General features: G+C 42.6%; 1 protein-coding gene across 2 annotated transcripts; it reads left to right on the forward strand.

Annotated features, from left to right (window-relative positions):
- The first annotated feature begins 545 nt into the window (after positions 1–545).
- khdrbs1b (KH domain containing, RNA binding, signal transduction associated 1b) lies at positions 546–17,043 on the forward strand. Of its 2 annotated transcripts, XM_086279738.1 has the most exons (11): positions 546–971; positions 2,812–2,933; positions 4,457–4,573; positions 4,953–5,099; positions 9,315–9,448; positions 10,320–10,560; positions 11,003–11,070; positions 11,422–11,480; positions 12,194–12,380; positions 14,544–14,611; positions 16,930–17,043. In XM_086279738.1, exons 1-9 carry the CDS (start codon positions 878–880, stop codon positions 12,298–12,300), a joined length of 1,089 nt encoding a protein of 362 aa, XP_086135864.1. In that variant the 5' UTR covers positions 546–877; the 3' UTR covers positions 12,301–12,380; positions 14,544–14,611; positions 16,930–17,043. The 2 variants fall into 2 exon arrangements, with proteins under 2 accessions (XP_086135864.1, XP_086135863.1); XM_086279737.1 differs by having other exon boundaries at positions 12,194–14,611.
- Positions 17,044–18,459: the final 1,416 nt, after the last annotated feature.

Genomic DNA, 18,459 nt, shown 5'->3' on the forward strand with positions numbered 1-18,459 from the left:
CGGCACATCTTCAGGGCACACCATCTTCACTGAAATTCTGTTTACTAATTAAACACTGTGGGTGTCATCATCTATTATTATCCTGCTCACACCACTTAATATACAACCGATGTTAAAAGGTCCTGTACAACAGCACATAAGAGATAGAATATTTCTATTGCTACATATGTATGACTTTAACTGCACAGACTAATTGTATTCTTCATGTGAGAAAACGATAATATCCACAAGACAGATTGAAGTATTGTGGCTTACTTCTACAGACATCACAGCAAACATATGAGGACATATTTTAAAGCATGTGGCCTCTCTTGAGCACCTCTAGTTCAGCAGGCCACCCTATTGTATCTCTAAGTTTCCCCTAATTTAAAGTATGGGGTGGAGGGTGTGGGGGAATTGAACACCTTGTGGGCAGTCTAGACGTTTTTATTATGACAGTAACTCGCTCCAGAGCGGACACACCCATATCACTATTGAAAATCTGATAGTGGGATTGTCGCTCCTGGAGGCGGCGCATCCGAACAGCACACAGTAGGCGGCGTCAGTCCGGAGAAGTACGTCCCTCTGAGCTCACTTCCGTCGGTTTGAGTTGGCTGTTCTTCCAGCGCCTCGCAGCTTTTGTTCTCCCATTTCCAACTAGCCAGCGCTGCTGAGAAGAGGGAATCAATCAGTTGGGAAGCGGCAAACAGTAACGGAGCCGTCGGTCGCACAAAAACGCCACATGCAAAGCGCGGTCTGCAAAGAGGATACGCGGTTCTCCGTAGTTACATAATTGGACTACTTTTTCCTCCCCGTATACTGTTGGGTTTATTTTTCTCCACGCTTTATTTTTTGCACCGAAACTGACTGCCCCCCCTACACCTCCAAACTCAACAAAATGGAGAACGACGACAAATATCTCCCCGAGCTTCTGGCAGAGAAGGACAGCCTGGACTCGTCGTTCACGCACGCCATGAAACTTTTAAACGCGGGTAAAGTACTGTTACACTGTCTTTATTTTTGTTTTGTTGTGAATTTTTCCACCGTACGCTTTATCCTCTGGAGTTGAGGAGAGCGGCGCCATGTGTTTGCGGACGGGACGTGAACTACCCCGTTCACCGCTACGCTGAGACGAGGTCCTATTCATGGCTCAAAAACAAAGAAAAATACGTTTGGGCGTTAAAATCTGTAGTTAGTGAACGAATAGCGTCTGAAAGAGTAAACCGCTTAAGGCTATCGCTACACCACGGAGGAGCTACACTTTTCAGTTATTGCGACTAATATCCGCTTCCTCGCGTGCAGCTTTTGTCGCACCTGCTCTTTTCTGTAACTGTCGGTGCTCGCGCGAGTTTAAACTTGGGCACGCGGGCTGTTTCCGTCGTGTGCTCTCGAGTCCCTGTTGATATATGTTATTGCGCAGCAGCCTGTGAATGTGCGCTAGTGTCCAGGAGCGGGGGTCACCTCAGTACTTTAAAGCCGAGAATCGGCCTAGCAGAGGCGACAAAGAGCCTTTAACCGCGGTGCTTGCCGATGGCCACTGCTTAAGTGTCCTTGAGCAACAAAACTGCAGCCATGGCCGCCCCGGGACTGCTGCCTTGCAGCTGTGTTGAAGCGAGGACAAGTGGACACACACACCTACCTAGTAGTACTGTGTGAGTTGGTCAGCTATCCGTAATACAAAAAAGGATGTTAAAAGCTAGCTATGACTGCTTTATATAAACAAATGTGATTATATAGTTATGTCAGCCATTGGCCATGTGCTCTGTCAGTAATTGTGAACCATTTTCTAAAACTGATTTTATTTTATTTATTTGCTTAACTCAGGTAGCCCTGGTGATAATGAAGTTGACCGTTTGGTAAACGTGATTTGGCGAATCTAGGCTGCGTGTGTGAAATTTGGAAGCGTGGACTAACCAGGAAGACAAAGTGTGTCAGGGTGTGCAGTGTGGATGGGTTCCCTCGGTGAAACATCTACTCAGGCTTCTCCTGATCTGCAGCTGGTAGACTGTGGTGTAAGCTGGCATGTTTGCACATTGAAGGCTCGGGAGTTGTCACAGTCAGGAGGGCGGAGGTGGTTTGAGATGGGAGTACTGCAATGGGTGCTGGAGGGGGAAAACCAGGTGCTCTGCCACAAGGAAGAGGTTACAGAGGATGCTCGCAAATACTTCGTGTTGATTTGTTTCCAGTACAGATTAGAGTTGGACTGTTTTGATTTTTGTTAAAGAATGAACAAGGTCTGAGATGATTTGGCTGATCAGCTGTTTAGGGTGACATAATCACAGCAAAATTGTCTTTTAGAGTGAACAACAGCGAGAGAATGGGCTACGATTTGTTTGATAAATGGCCGAAACTATTCATCGGTGGTCAAGTGTTTGCCTTTTAATGGCTCGCTAAGCTGTTTCACTGCTATTCAAATGAACACAAATGTGCAGAGTGAAGCAGTCAACGCACTCAGTGGAAACTGCCGTTGTTTGGCATTCAGTTAATGTGGATTTGCTTGTGAATCAAAGACTTGCAGAGGTGTGTGTTACAACCACAGGAACGGGCTAAAAAGTCAGACGTGTTTTCCCCTCAGAGGGCCACAAATCATAGAAGTGATGCTGCGCTTTACACAGTTGGGACCAGATTTGTATTAATCCAACTCTAAACAGCTGATGAGTGTATGCACAACTGGTTTTTAAGATCAGGTTTTAACTCTATCCTGGTGGTGCTGAATCCCTAAAGTTGGTGCTTTCTGGTTCACGTAAGCGCACATAAGTGCTTCTCATCATTGTGTTGTATGTTGCCACTCTGACTGTTTGGTTGCCTGAAATGATCCCTCTCATCTTCCAGAAATTGACAGAATCCAGAAAGGTGAGACTAAAAAGGAAACTGAGACATACCTGGACCTTTTCACGACGAAGAACATCAAACTCAAGGAGCGAGTGCTCATACCTGTCAAACAGTACCCGAAGGTGAGCTTTCTTTGTCTCCCCTCTTTTCTCCTCCTCCTCCTGTCGTCTCCCGCTTCCCAGCGAAACCCCTCTTGATTTAATTTATCCTGCAGCTGTGTTTCAATTACACAAAGCCACGGGGTTACTTGGGAGTCTCAAATTACTCCTCTCAACCCTGATCTTTAAGCTCCAGAGTATAATTACAGCCGATACTGGCATGTTTTTAAAATCTCACTAAAAGGGATCAAAATGTTAAAATGAGTATAGCTGGGATGGCTCTATATTTCAGTGTAATTCATACTGGTGCTCAGATCTTTTCCTGTTTCCATCCCGAGCCTTACTTAGGTTTATCATTTAACCTCAGGTGCATTCAGCCATATCGGTTCAATCCATATCTGGCTCAGACGTAAGGCTGCATTGATTTTAGGATGACTGTTTGTGATAAAGGCTGTAATCTGTCCTGTAAAACTCAGAGAGCATGCTGCAGCTGCACAATGCATCATTTGCATGCTGCTAAAAAAATAAAAATAAAAAGATTAAGTTGCCAGAGTCAGTGTGGTGTCTCTTTTATGGCCCATTGTGTAACTTCTGGTGTTCAGTGCTCTTTTTGAATAGAGCAAACTGCTTTATAAAGAATGAGATCTGTAGGTGCTGCTTCGTTTTCAGCGTCGGATCGATGAGCTGTAGGAGCATCTCCTGTTCTGTGAGGGTCTGATGACTGTCTGATCTCTCAGAATGGGGATAGACCAAATTGGATGGACTCTTGTCTGCTCCACTCCAGTGAAGCAGTCAAGAGGCAGGTGAAGTGAGATAATATTATTCAACGCATTATGTTCCTGCAAGTGCAGCGAAAGCTTCCAAACTTTTAAGCCGAGCCAGCGAGCGACAGAAGCTGTCAGAGAGGGAGAGAGAGCCCAGTTTTGTTTTTTTTTTTTTGTTTTTTTGGACCAGTCGAGTTGTGATTGAGTTTAAAATAATTGCAAACATGCATTTCAGACATTGGCATTGCAGGTGTGTAATGCATCCAGTCTGCTGACCCTTTAGGGTTTTGAGGTGGGATAGGACTGATGTATTCCAAATGCAGGACAGGTGCATCCCTAACACCGGCCTTGGGTTTTAGTTGTTCCGTCACACTGCTGTGTCGGGCACGACACAGCTAATGAGCGATTCCGATTATTGGAGCTGCTTTTACTACTTCAGGTTGAAGTGAGGTTCCTTTGGGGCGGCTTTTTGTTAAACGTTTCTGGCAATGACAGCTAATTGCGGGACGCATCATACACACGGTAATTACTTTGTTGAAAGATCGAGGAGGTAAAGTTCTGGCTCACTGCATGGATGATTGCAGTGAATAGCAAACGGCAGTATTACAGCCCTCGGGGGCTCATATCGACTTTGTCTGTTAAATCTGCTACTTAAGGCTGCAGTATGTGCAACAAGAGCCCTGACAGACAGACGGTGATTGCCTCTCCCTCACTCTCCTGGTATTAAACTCGCCTCTGCCGTGATTGTCAGGCTAATTTTGTTCTGCTTTGTTTTGCTGTTAGTTCAATTTTGTGGGGAAGATTCTGGGACCTCAGGGCAACACAATCAAACGTCTGCAGGAGGAGACTGGAGCCAAGATCTCTGTGCTGGGCAAAGGATCCATGAGAGACAAAGCCAAGGTACACACACGCTTACACACATCTGGTCTTATGCACCTGTGGGAAGGTTACCTGAAGCAATAACGCATCTGGCCTTTGCTTGAGCGGGATGACAGTTAGTGAGCCCAGATGGAGTCAAGTTGCTGGATGGCTCAGCTGAACATTAACACTCAGCCAAGGGCATTCAAACACTGCACATCTGCTCCAGAGTCTTCAGGATAGCCCACTAAACCTGTTATCTACCAGTTTGATGTAATTATCAAGCTATACAAAGGAAGGGAATACTGCATGTAACCCCTGTTGCTCTCCGAGGTGGAATAAATGTGATTTTTCTCCTTGCATTATTCATTAAATGTTTGAGCTGGCTTCTTCTCACTCTCTGTGATGGTTTTTCTTTCAGGAGGAGGGGCTGAGGAAAAGCGGTGAGCCCAAGTATGCCCACCTCTCCATGGAGCTGCACGTGTTCATCGAGGTTTTTGCGCCTGTGCCCGAGGCTTACCTGCGCATGGCCCATGCCATGGAGGAGGTCAAGAAGTTCCTGTTTCCGGTGAGTTTGCCAGTTCTGCTTTTGGCCATCTGTGAACTTGCCTGTGTGGAGTTTAGTAGAGCGTTTTGTGCCGTTTATTAACTGCAAAACTAAGCCTGTAAAAGGTCAGCAATGTGGAAAACACTCAGCACCTTAACAGGGGGAAGTGATGTCAGGAGATTTCTCAATTTTAATACAGAGTCAGAGTGAGAATAGTTGAGGTTAAACATGACTTTGCCATGAGAATAGAGGCATTTTCGTTGTAGCTTAAAAGAAGATGCTTCGTTTTGTTTTGTTTTTTTTTTAATTATGGATTTGCTTTCCAAAGATCACCTCACACAAACACTGTTTTGAATCCAGGATTTGCTTCTTCTCTCCTGTATAAGTGTATTTTTATATTTGTTTAATTGAAACAGCGCTTCCTTTTCTCAGTGATATCTGAGGCCTTGTACAGGCTGAGCTCTGGCTGCAGTAAACGATTATTTTCATTGATCTGGGTGCCCATTCTTTTCTTAAACATAATCTAATAAATGCTATTGAAGATGATAACGGTGCCGTTTTGCTGTCTTAAATCCCAGGTAGATCTTTGAAAAGGGTTTTGTCTCATTCCCTAACATGACTGTCTTCACCGCCATACAAGAGAGGGAAATATAAATAGTCAACCCAGTTAAGCTGGAATTGGGGAATTAATTGGTATTACTTCTTGAACAACAGGAGATTAATTGAATCACAAAGTAGTTGCCTCTTAATTTTCAACTAAGTAATTGGCTAATCGTCTCAGCTCTGATTTGAGCTGCATGCACGCAGTCAGCAAGTTTTTCTTCAGGCCCATTTGCACACAGATGTAGGAGATGTCAGTTTCGTAATATGACTTTATTTTCCGCTTGGTTTTGATTCAAGATTGGTTTTTAAGCTCGTTATTGATTGAACTTTGAGCAAATCCTCACAAATGCCTTTAAATCTGAAAATCACACTCACCCATACCCACTTTAATGCAACTTCATGATTTCTTTAATTGCAGAGGTTAGAAGTTGTTTTGGATTGTAAATGCAGTTTCCCCATCGCCAAGCTGGGAAAAGTTTGTGAAGCTACACCGAAAGTGTTCTCGTGGTAATCGAGTGAAATTACGTTTCAGAAAGGTGGAGAGAGCCGCAGCGTGCTGGTTAGACAAAGCTTTGGGAGGAGGGCCTGCTAGGACAGCCGGAGGAGATTGAGTGGGTATTTACCTGGAGCAAACACATTCTGCGGCACAGTCCAGGCACGTAAAGCAATCAGCTTAAGAGGAGGAATTGGGCCACTTTCACTGTGTCAGCAGGGTTGCCCCCTTCATGTGGCTTGCCTACTTTTCTGCTTTCACCTGAGTCTCATTCTTCAGAGAGGAGAATCGGCCTGGAGTTGTAGAGCTTCGAGGCAGATATGTGGCCGTATTCACTGTACGCAGCCCACGTCTGCTTTGTTGGTTTTATGCTGAGAGATTCTTGAGTGCCGGCCAGCTCGGTGTGCTGTCGGGCCCAGCTGAAGCCCACAGTCCTCTCACAATGGCTCTCACCAAAGCAGGCCAATAGGCCCAGGGGTTTGTGAGCTGCCTTACATTTTTTTAATTAGTGTGCAGGGCACTATAGAAAGAATAATTTGGAGGCTAGATGAATGGGCTGATGAACCAGCTGCGGTGTTGGTGTTGCTGCGTTATGTAAAAATCAGCCGCTTACAGAAGCTGTCGTTACAGTTTAAGACCATAATCTGTCAGGCGTGATGGCCTTCATTTAGAGCAAGGCTGTGTTTTAATAAATGACTCAGATGGAGAATGGGTGGATGTAATTTGTTGCTGAAACTTTTATGTATTGCCTGTACTTCTGCTTAGGTATTCCACAGGGATGTTCCTGGTGACTAATTTACTTTTTTTTTTTTTTTTTTTTTTTTTTGGGAGGGGGGCTCAGATTGATGGAATGGCCTCAAAGTAGGAAAACTGAGCATGGAGGTGGCTGAATGCATGTTGATTGTTGATTTACAAGCCATTTGAAATTAGAGCAGGGCGATATGACCAAAAATATTTATTACGATATACATTTGAAAATTTGCCATAACGATATAACTGACGATATAATTGACACTAGACAAAATACTTTACAACTCCACAACTTGATTAGTGCAAAAAGAAAAAACATCAATATATTTTCACATAAACAAGCAGCTGTTTTTTATGTGCATGAAAGTTATATAAAAATTGAACAGTGCAAATGCAAATTCCTTACTGACAGTTTAACCAAAAGCCATTTCCAGTGGAAACTGGCCGACATATCCTCAGCATAACCATGTATAATATCCACAAAACTTAAAAAGAGGTTATACACACACAATACGGTAATATTATGTTGAAGCACAGTACGTATCACTCCGCGAGGCTCCTGCCTACGACAGCTGTAATGCTCCGACAATCCATCAAGCGGTGCGGCTTCGTAGCTTAGCAAAGTCGTACTAAAACATTTGACAGATTTTCGAGCGCCGTGTACGACATAAAATCGTTTCGAGGTCAGTAAACACAACCAGAATTCATTCATAAGGCACATGGGATTATAAGGGGCACTGTCGATTTTCAGAAAAATCAAAGGATTGATTTTAAGTGTGCCGTATTTTCCAAAAAACACGGTAATAACGACGGCCCGCTAGCATGCTCTACCAAAAATAGTGCTTTGTTGTGTATCTGACGGACGAAAGCTAAACCAGTTCCACACCACTGAAGTTGCAGCATTTTTACAAACCAATTCTGGTTCATCCGTTTCATTCAACGATCTGCTTTCGCCCTTCTCATTCTCCACCATGTGCGTATGAAAACAAAGGCACTGCGCATGCACGTTTTGCCCATATTCTATTGCGATATTTCATTTTCTTATCGTTGCCCGACATTATACGTGAACGGTATGATATGGCCCAGCCCTATTTGAAATGTCATTCTCCTATAATTATTTTAAATTGGTGCAGGTGTAGTCATATGTAGATGTGTCAAACAGCAGCTCCACTGTCCGTGCAGGTTCGAAGCCGCATGCATGTAAAGAACACAGTTAACACATTGCTGCATTGGAGTGGCTGTGTGCCAGTTTACTCTGACATGCAACTGTTTGTGTTTTAGATCACAGCAGTTTTGGTGTCATACTGGTCCACAAGGCTGTCAGCTGTCTTACTTCTCACCTTGTATGTTTGTAACTTCCTGTCAGAGCGAGAGAGAAGGTTGCTGCTGCAGCCCAGGCTAGTGGCGGGAGGGCTGAATATCGGCCATCTTAGACTTGAGTTATTTTATTTAAAAAAATTAGTTTATTTGACTAAGACAGTGAGTCTCTCACAGCCCTGTGATTTCAGCAGGGTTTGTCGTCTTTTTTCTTCCTCATCCTGTTTATTTGTGTATATCTGCACATCGACCAACGTGAATGCAGAAGGATTTCTCTCTCTTCTATTGATCGTAACGTCTACAGATCCTTGATTAAACTCAACACCTTGTTGGGTAAAGACTTTGCATCCTCTGCAGCATCAGCTGGACTGCTCCTCCCTTCAGATGAATTTCTAATCAGTCAAATGCTCTGCCTGCTTTTGCTGCAGATAAGTTGAAAGCTGATTTCTGCATCTCATATTCCAGTAGCTTTTTTTTTTTTTTTGGACATCATTAGAGCTCTGTCACTATTCCAGTCTGGGGAGTGATATGAAAAAGAATTGATTGGGTCACAGTGCAGCTCTTGTGATTGCTCCCAGAAGAAAGGCGGAGGATTGGGCTGCAGGATTTGTGCTGCTGAGACAGGCAGCTTGGCTAATCCACCCCAAGTTATTGTTTTTGCAGATAAAATAAGGTAACTGCTCATGCAGTCACACCAGACTTGTCAAGGAGTGTGCAGAGAAGTGATTTACATTTTGTGCATGATGGAGAGACACAGGAAGGCACGGAGTGTGGATGGATGCTTTCCAACCTCCAGCCTCCCACATCCACATCCCCCCCCTCCTCTCTTTAACACTCTGAGTCACTGGCACTGAGACTTTTTCTTCCAGTCGCTCTGTTAGCCGTTGGGAGGGGTGGCGTGTTTTGAGCAGCTCGGAAATGATTTCACTCTTTTATTCATCACTCCTCTTTCCACGCTGTCTCCTTTCCTTTCTATTTTTTGTGTTTGCATAGTCACTTTTCCATTTCTTTTCTTTCTTTTTTTTTTTTTGTCTTAGTATTATCATCCTCACTGTGTGTGTTTGTGTGTATAGGATATGATGGATGATATCTGCCAGGAGCAGTTCATGGAGATGAGCTACCTGAACGGAGGCCAGGATCACGGAGCCCGAGGCCGAGGTGGCCTGCCAGTCAGGGGCCGCGGTGTCCCCCCTGCAGGAGCACACAGGTGAGGAAGTGCACACAAACACACACAATTTCTCATGACAGCTGCTGCATCACTGAATATGTATGTATGTATGCACATACATACATTTTTATTGTTGTTGTTTCCCTCTCAATGATTTGGAATGCTTGGGGACCTCTCAGGCCCAGCAGGCTGCCCGGCTCTATATGCCGTCAAAAGCCTAAGTTTGATACGACATCTTAATGGTTAATATTAAGCTACAACCACCTACCAGTTAGCTGAGCTTAGTATTTAAAAAAGAAACATATAATCAGCTATACTTACCCTGCCAGGAGTTTAAAGATCACAAATAAATAAAATTTTTAAACAAACTCATTTTCTTGGCTGGTATCAGATTTTTACATTTTTGCCAAGTTTCTCTGTCAGCCTTAAAAATCCTGTACCAGTTGGGCTCTAGAGTTGGGTTGCTTTTTGCCCCTGCTGCTGTCTTTATGCAAACCTACCTGTCTGTTTTTTTTTTTTTTTTTTTAAATATTTATTTATTTTTAAATATGAAGGCAATGTGAGCAGGAAGCACAAATATGTTGAGGGATTGGCTGCGTTTGTTCAGTAAGGAGTTACTTGTAAAGAAAACTATTTGCACTACAAAAACTAACGTGTATACTTTTATTTTGTTTAAAAAAAAAACTATAGCAGAAGTGCAGCCACGTGTCTGGTCAGATAGAAAAGTACCATTTTGTTATGTTATAAGGCTTCAGATAAGAGTTCTCACCTTTGCAGTTTTGTCTTATTATACAATATTTTAAATAAAAGTAACATCCACAAATATTTCCAAAGATGTAGTTCAGCTCGTTTGAGTTTGAGACTCCTGCTGTAGATCATCACGACAATAACCCAGAGTTCTTGGTTCCAGGGGCAGGGGAATGCCGCCTCGTGGTGCTGCCGCCAGGGGAGGTGTGACTCGAGGTGGCCCAGCCAGAGGTGGCGCAGTGAGGGGTGCCCCAGCAGGCAGAGGAGGACCTCCCGCAGCACCTGCCAGGGGAGCTGTGGCCCCCCGTGCCAGACTCATAGCTGGAGGACCTCCCCAGAGGATGCCACCACCGCCTCCACACCAGCACAACCCCGGTGCAGCTGCAGAAGGCTATGACGAATATGTAAGTACCACTGCCAGTGGAAATGAATTTATCCTTTCACATTTATTTTGTAGGTTTATTATTATCACACACAAACGTCACTTCTAGTGTTGTATTTGATGAGCTAGATATAAGAAATGTGCAGAGACGCCTCAGTTGTCTGTGTAGACGTTATGTTTTCAGGTTTGACGTTGCTAAATCTGACCTCTCCACTGCTCGTCTCATCTCAATAAGATCTTTCTTGACGTTCTGTTAGCTTTGAATTGCTTGTCCGTCGTCATAGGAATAAGTCATTTCAGATGCTCGAGACATAAGGGGAGCGTGTCTGCTTTTGTACAAGTGGAGTTCTTTGGGGACATCTTGACATTCATGAACAAGACTCTCCTTAAATCTCATCCTGTTTTTTCTTTTTTTTTTTTTTTTCCTTCTCACTCTTTCCCTCTCTGTTTCCTTCCCTCTCCAGGGCTACGATGAGAGCTACACAGACACGGCCTACGAGTCTTACGACAGCTATTACAGTCAGCCGCAGGCGTGAGTGAATCAGACGTCTCTTTGGTTTTCACCTGCTTCTCACAGAATGCACACACATCGCCTAGTTGCTAGTTTCACTTGAAATGGGATTTGAGAGCAGCAGTAATACTTTTTAGCCACTCTGCACAAATTCAGCGTTGATAGTACTTTGTGTTTCATGCTGTGGATGCCAGTGTTATTTAGAAGGACCAGCCGGGACTCAGATGTTCCATAGTAGAGAGCCAAGCTTTGATCTTATTCGTAGAAGCCAATTAGCGTCCCCCTAGACATTACAGTCAGCTGCTTGATGTTTTTCAAAGATTAAAAGTGATTTTTCTTTTTATTCTTTTTTTCCCTGTTTATGACCAACAGAGAGCCAGAATATTATGACTATGGACATGGGGAGACCACAGAGTCGTACGAGTCCTATGGTAAAGAACAATTTTTTTTAATTACAATAAACGACAAACATCCTTATTGAATTGATTGAATTGATCCTCTGTATATTTGTTATTGCGTGTTGGTGTCTGAAATATGCATGCACGTCAGCCCATAATGTCTCTGATTGTCTTTAAAAACAGTAAAAATAAATAAATAAATCATCAGCCAGATTAAATTTTCCAAAATGTGCATTGTGTCAGCTAATATTGACTTTGATTGATATCACTGTCAGCTAATAGAATGGCACTGATACTCAGATCTGTCAGCATCAGTGCCATTGTGTCACATTATTTTCTGCTGCCTAAATGTTAAACATGTTGTAATGAAGGCTGAAAAAGACAAAGCTATAAGGAAAACATTGGCATTGCCAGATGGTTATTTTAAAGATCTGAAATTGGACAAAATTGATCATCCACAATGTGATGGGACAGTTCTTCACCCTGATCCAAACTGACGGCTTTATTTCACAGTTAAATATTCTTTAATGCTAAAGTCACACTGTAGAGTTTTTGACTTCTTGTTGATGTGTTGTGACGTGTTGTAGGTGCCGTGCACGGTCAGATGTAGGATTTAGTGCTTTTCCAACATGTCCGATAAACGGAACGGTGCCACAGGGCAGCTCTAATGTGCGCTCAGTCAAAGGCTCTTTGTTAGAAATGTTGAATTATTGATGTGTCTATTTTTTTTTCCGCTTCCACTCCAGGCCAGGATGACTGGAACGGCACCCAGCGGACAACTCCAGGGAAGGCCCCTCCCCCCTCTCGAGGCGGCAAGACGACTTACCGGGAGCACCCATATCGACAGTACTGAAGCGGACTCGCCACCCTTAGTGTCGCCCTGACAAGCGCCTGTCTACCACGGCAGCTCTCGCTTTAAGAAGCCCGACAAAAGTAATTGTCTGTTTTGTCTTTGGTTTGGTCTTTTCCTACGCCGGACTTTATACAAGAGAGCAAATTGGGAACTGAAAATCGGAACTGGTTTTTGAGATTTGACCGCGAACTCCCTCCCCCACCCCTTCTTTGTCGCACCAACCAACCATCCAACCAACCAAAGCGGCTTTTAGATGGGTCAGAGATGAGAAGTTGGCGTTCTATATAGTTTTTCTTTTTCTTTGAGTTTTTTTACGTTTTGCTGTCATTTTTTCCTCTGACCCTTTTTACCCTCCTCTGGCTTTTTTGCATTGTTGATCGTTAATTTTTAATTATTTTTATTTTATTTTTTTAACTGTGTGGGAGTAGTCGTTTCTAGTTGAATTAGTGGCTCATTATCCACTTGTCTAAGGAATCCATTTTAATTGTTTTTATATACATATATATAAAGAATCTGTTGAGGGTCAGTTGCAGATTCCCATTTAGGCTACATTTCAAAATTCTGTTAATATAGCCAAATAAAAGACCTTTTAAACGTTCAGTTATGTAATATAGAAACAAACAAAAACCCAAATCCTTAAATGAAGCAAAGGCTAACTCAAGTACAATTCATTCTTGATTATGGTTTGTTGTTTAAATAGTTCTAAAACGTTGTCCATTTAGACTTAGGCAGCAATATTTGTCATTGTACTTAGAGTTTTGAAATATAGCCCTAATAGACACTGTTGAGATGGACTGTCCTCATATCCTCAATTTGTTTGTCATGTTTAAAAAGACAAAAATTAATAATTTTAAGACTGAAGACAAAATGTTTGTTTAATGAGAACACGGACGAGACCTGGTCTCACCTGTTGTGCTAAAAGAAAAAAGAAACACACGGTTCAGGTCTTGATTTTGTGATCTGACTCTACATAAACTGCATGCACAAAGTACACAAAGAAGGATTGGGACAAAAATCTCCACATGGGTCTTCTCTTTCTATAGAGAAGGGATCCTGCAGCTCAATCCGAACTCTTGTACATATTTTAAAACATCCTAACTGTACTTATTCTGCCACTAGTATCTGTACCCTCTCCATAAAATGCATTATGCTACATGTGTAAGCTTGCCTAAATAGGTTACTAAATCTGTCCAAAAGATGTTTTGCAGCAGTTTGTCAATAAAGCTTAGTTTGTTTTTTATGAAACTTAACTTGCTTTATTTGTTTCCTGTCCTAGTAAAATTCTGAAATGGCCTTTTTTAAACCAGCAGTCAGATGTAGGTGTTTTCCTTTGTTTCTCATTCAAAAGCGCTTTTTAAATCTAAATGAATGTATTGACGTCTGAAGACTTTAACCCTACTAAATGATGTCTTGATTGATTATCAAAAGAGCACAACTTATTCTTTCTCTCTCTTTCTATACTTTTTAAAAAGGACCCAGAGGTAAGACCTCTAAAATAACCTGGATAGCTTCCTAATGTGTATAGAGTTCTAAAGCATTGAATGCCTGGGTACGTATAAGACTTTTTCAATCCTCCTACCTGTGGTCGTAATCCTTAATGAGAATTGCTTTTATAGCATCTGAAAATTAACTGAGTTCAAACCACCATTCAGGTCTAGGCTTCATTGTCATGAATGACAGCTGGCGCGATGGCTACTTTAGTACAGAGTGTAATGGCAGTGCAATGGAGAGGATGGTTATAACCTAGAGAACTCCACTGTAAAGGTAACCTAACCCTAAATGTTTAATTTCTTAGTGTGTTTATCCTTTGACATAAACTTTCTGGTAAATGCGTACAATTTCTTAAAATATCATTACAGTCATGGCATCAAAAAAGAATCGACTCAAAATTAAGAAAAACGTAACTTCCAATATCATACAGTAGTGGATTTCATGTACCAAAATAACTGTGCTGTGTACTAACAAAATATAATAGGATAGTGTTAATGCAACTCTTGCTAAAAGGAACAAAGCCAAATCTGTCATCATCTTCTGTACAGTTGAGCTGCTGTTACTTTTTTTATTTGCTGTGTAAAAGTTGCTTACTGTAATATTTCAAAAGGTTGTGCCTGTACAGAGTTATCTGAAAAAGAAAGCTTGAGTTGCATGAGCATATCTTCTCCTGTAGATGTTGCATGATCTGTCTCGAGTTTCTCCCAGTGTTTTTAGACAAGGTATTGATTTGGGGTTTGTCCTTCCTTCAGGCACAGCTATCGGTCACTGAGTGCCCGGAGACTGACGGTCGGCTGGACAGAGACCATGCAAACGTCAGGTTGGTTCGCTGCTACGCCTCACCCATTTAAGAGCTGCGCTGCTGCAGGCATCATCTAGAGCCCTGTTTTTTCTCTCTTGTATACCTCAGACAGCCGTTGATGCTCTTACATCACAGCAGGAATGTGCGTCTTTGCAGATGCTGTGTTTGGAGACTGACTGATATTATTGGCTAAATGCAGACATTTACTAATATTTATGGTGTTTGGAACAACAAAATTTAAAAAGCCAGCAAACGGCTGATCTGAACAGAGCCAGATTAAAACAAATGACTACACACAAGTCTGCTGGTTTCAAATGTCTGACAGGAGGAGAGGAAAAAAAATGCTGTGTTTGAATATCAGATTTTTATAGGTAGTTAACAAAAATCATTGGCTAGATACACCTTAGTTAAAGGTTATTTTGCTGTTGACAAAGACTAAAGCTAATTATTTATTCATTTGTTATTCATTGTTAACGAAGCCAACATCGTTATTTGGAGAGGTAACTGTTAAATGGTAACTGATACCCATAAAAGGTAAACTGCTGATTAAACACTTGTGCATTTTTGACATGTTTAAATGACTGTTACAGAGTTAGAATTCATCCTCATAGGTTTAAAAAGCCTCTAAGTTTGTCTTGTGGTGGTTCCCATTTAAATCTTTGCAGGTTACTACAACTCTATGTATACACACATTTCTAAAAAGGTGCACAAGTAAAGGGTTGGTTTTCTGAAGGATTTTATGAAGTACTGATGGCAAAGATTTAATGCAAAGGATTCAATTTTCAATTTGATTTTATTTATACGGCACCAAATCACAACAACAGTTGCTTTATACTGTAAGACCCTGCAATAAATACATACAGAGAGCAACCCAGCAATCATATGACCCCCTATGAGCAAGCACTTTGGAGACAGTGGGAAGGAAAAACTTCCTTTTCCACTTTAGGAAAAGTCATAGTTTGAGTTAAAATAGGCTCATTAACAGTATCACTTCTGTGCGTATCTCTCAGATTCATGTGATTTGACAACTATTGAAACCTTTGTTACAAAATAACTAAGTTTGCTAATTGGTAACATATTTTACCCTTAGTAAGAATAAATCCGCAGTCGTGTGTATCACTTGTGTCGGTTGTCATTAATAGTTATTGATGACGGATATAAATGTTATTCTGAAAGGACTCTTCTTATAATATTTATATCAGCGTAAGTGTAAGACTAGCCTGAGAGTGTCTACACAGTTTGTAGGTAATGTTCTTAAACATTCAAAGGCACTGGTACGGCCATTTAACTCCCCACCCCCCCGCACTGCTGCAAACGCCTCTGGCTCCGTTCAGCCGGTGTAACATTATGCAGCAGCAGCACGTTCATGATATTCACAGCATTTCAAAGGTTGGTTGATTCTGATGATTGCCCGGGCTCCCGTAAGTCGCCTCTGCTTCTCACAATGCCTGTGAATTGGTGTGTGGCCGCGGCTAGCCTTCAGCAAGTCTGAGCGAGCGAGGAGAGCTCGATGCCCGTGTCGGGGTGGTCTCAGGAAAAGTGACTAATGAGGATCTGTAGCCTCACTCACTCTGACTGAAGGAAAAGAGCAGCATGAGGACTCTGGCCATTCCTGAAATGGAACGAGAGGGGTTGGGCGGGGGGTGTTTTTCTTATGATGTCCTGTCTGCACCTTGAAGGCAGGAAAAGTTGAATGATGGCTGGAAAAGTATTGCTCGGTGTTCAGGCTTTTAGAAGCTGGCAGAGAAAGTGGATAACAAAGCATTTAAGGCCACTTTAAAGGAGGTGTTTTGACAGAAAGGTCACCCACTTGTTAGAAGAATGTGCTCAATATGACTATTTTTAGGAAGAAAATCCTTTCTTTAAAAAAAATTATATATATATCAAAATCCTCTCGTTCCAGCGGCTTCAAGTCCAGGCGTCTCAGAATTGTTGGATTCCGCTTCGTGTTTCTTTCAAATTGCTGGAAAATACTCTGAATCAGAGCGCTGCGAACACATTAGCTGTTGATTGAAATGGTAATGCGCTAATCCAAAATCGGCAGTCTTGCCAATAATTATGTTTCACTTAAAATGTTGCTTAGTTACAGCAGAAGAGCTGTGCTGCTTGGCAGGAAAATGACCTTTTAATTATTGCAGCCAATGCTTAAAAATTGAATTAGAAAAGTGGCCTCGTATTTTTTTTCCCCCTTTTTCATTCTAAATTGCCGCAGAGCAGGAAACAAGGGACGACTTAGGGACATTAAGAATCAGCATTGTGTATTTACATGTCCTCTCATGCCAACATCTTTTTTTTTTTCCTTTTTTTTTTTTTTTTTTTTTTTGTCTCCTCTGCAGTTGAAGCCGTGCACGGGAGCAGCTCAGCATGGTGTCGTGGTCAGACGGAGCTGAAAAGGAGTGGCCTCGAGGCCCAGTTCTGTTCCTGGCAGGGGTTGTGGGAGGTGATGGGGGTGGGTGGGGGAAGGGAAGAGGAGCAAATGGGTGGTGAGAGGTGGCCGGCTGCCATGTCATCCAAAGGAGCCAGCTGATTTAGATGTTGGGGGGAGATGAGGAAAAAGAGAAAGGAGCCGGTTGAGACTGCAGCTGGTCAGTGAGCAGACTGAGAATCCAGAGACTCCCATTTCACGTGGACTCTTTCCTCCTATTTATATATTTCTCGTCACTATCGAATTAGAGCACATTATTCTCGTGTTAATTATTTTCAAGTCTGGAAGACGCCCACTCGAAGCCTGCGCTGATTGTGCACACTTTTGCGCGTGGCTTCCGCAGACCACCCCGTGGTCCGAGCAATGTAATTGTCACAGCCTAATTTACCATAAAATGAGCGCTCCTGTTATAGCAGGCTGTGAAATCATTTTTAATTTCCTTTAACTGTTGAGTTTGACATAAAAGGAAACTCTTACTTTCCACCAAGGCGAGCTGTATCCGTTTCACCAGCCAGCAGTTTTGTATCCCGGCACTGAATTAGAATCCAGGCTCAAGAGTTAGAAATGATCGGTGTCTCGCTGAGGACGAGTTCGCGAAACGCACTCTTGCCACCTCTCGCACGAGCCCCATGCGACGCCGCGGATAATGAATGCTAATGCTAAGCACATGCAAATGCTTCCTATTTGCATGTGCTTGCATGTACCCTCGCCGCGTATGTGAAAGGCTTTCATAAGCAGCGCTGGCCTGTTCTTTGCAGTTCAGCATCCAAGAATTAGAATTCGACGAGATGGAGTCGCATGTGAGAAAGGGACAGAGGGTGAAGACAGACATTACTAACATCCCTGCCATCCATCTATCCATCATGCTTGTGTTGATTTGATTCCCCTCTCTGCCATTTTCTGCCATTATCACTGATGATATTACAGCTGCCTGTGGTGCTGAGTTACATTTAGAGGTCAAAACTGTACTTTCCTGTATTAAAAACAAATTTGTGTCCCGATCCGCTGGTCAGAGGCAGCATTAGCCAAGTCAGAGGCTCCATTTCGTTTATTGAAAAAGCCAGCAGCTCTGAGGATAGAACATTAGATATTAGGATAGGAAACCATCATTTGAGATGAAATGTCAACGGGCCATAGCCAAAACAGACCATTTTTCAGTCTTTATGTGCCATTATGTCTAAAATAATGATTTCTGCGTCTCCTGTAATCTAATGAAAGATGAGTGATGGTGTGGAAGCCGCTTCCTTTGTTTGGATCGATGGAACTGTCAAAAGTGTGAGGTTTGGAAGTAAATACTACTGTGCATTGATCAATAAAGGTTGACTTGAATATAAAAGAGCTGTGTATCGGTCATCTGCATAGGTGTAGCTTCTGGGAGGGAGGGGTGGGCACAGACATCACATCCCGCTAGTAGGGGGAGCCCCCCCCCCCCCCTCCAACA

This window comes from Aulonocara sp. 'chitande type north' Nkhata Bay, linkage group LG22 (assembly GCF_057382095.1).
Source record: "Aulonocara sp. 'chitande type north' Nkhata Bay isolate Kocher_YH1m ecotype deep benthic linkage group LG22, A_spYH_male_GT1.1, whole genome shotgun sequence".
Lineage (NCBI taxonomy): Eukaryota > Metazoa > Chordata > Actinopteri > Cichliformes > Cichlidae > Aulonocara > Aulonocara sp. 'chitande type north' Nkhata Bay.

What these genes read in the sequence shown, in the direction of transcription:
- khdrbs1b (XM_086279737.1), top strand. Translation starts at nt 878, where the DNA reads ATGGAGAACGACGACAAATATCTCCCCGAGCTTCTGGCAGAGAAGGAC. An exon ending in TCAAGAAGTTCCTGTTTCCG is followed by an intron (nt 5,100 to 9,314) that starts GTGAGTTTGCCA and finishes TTGTGTGTATAG; the next exon opens with GATATGATGGATGATATCTG. An exon ending in CCCCCTGCAGGAGCACACAG is followed by an intron (nt 9,449 to 10,319) that starts GTGAGGAAGTGC and finishes TCTTGGTTCCAG; the next exon opens with GGGCAGGGGAATGCCGCCTC.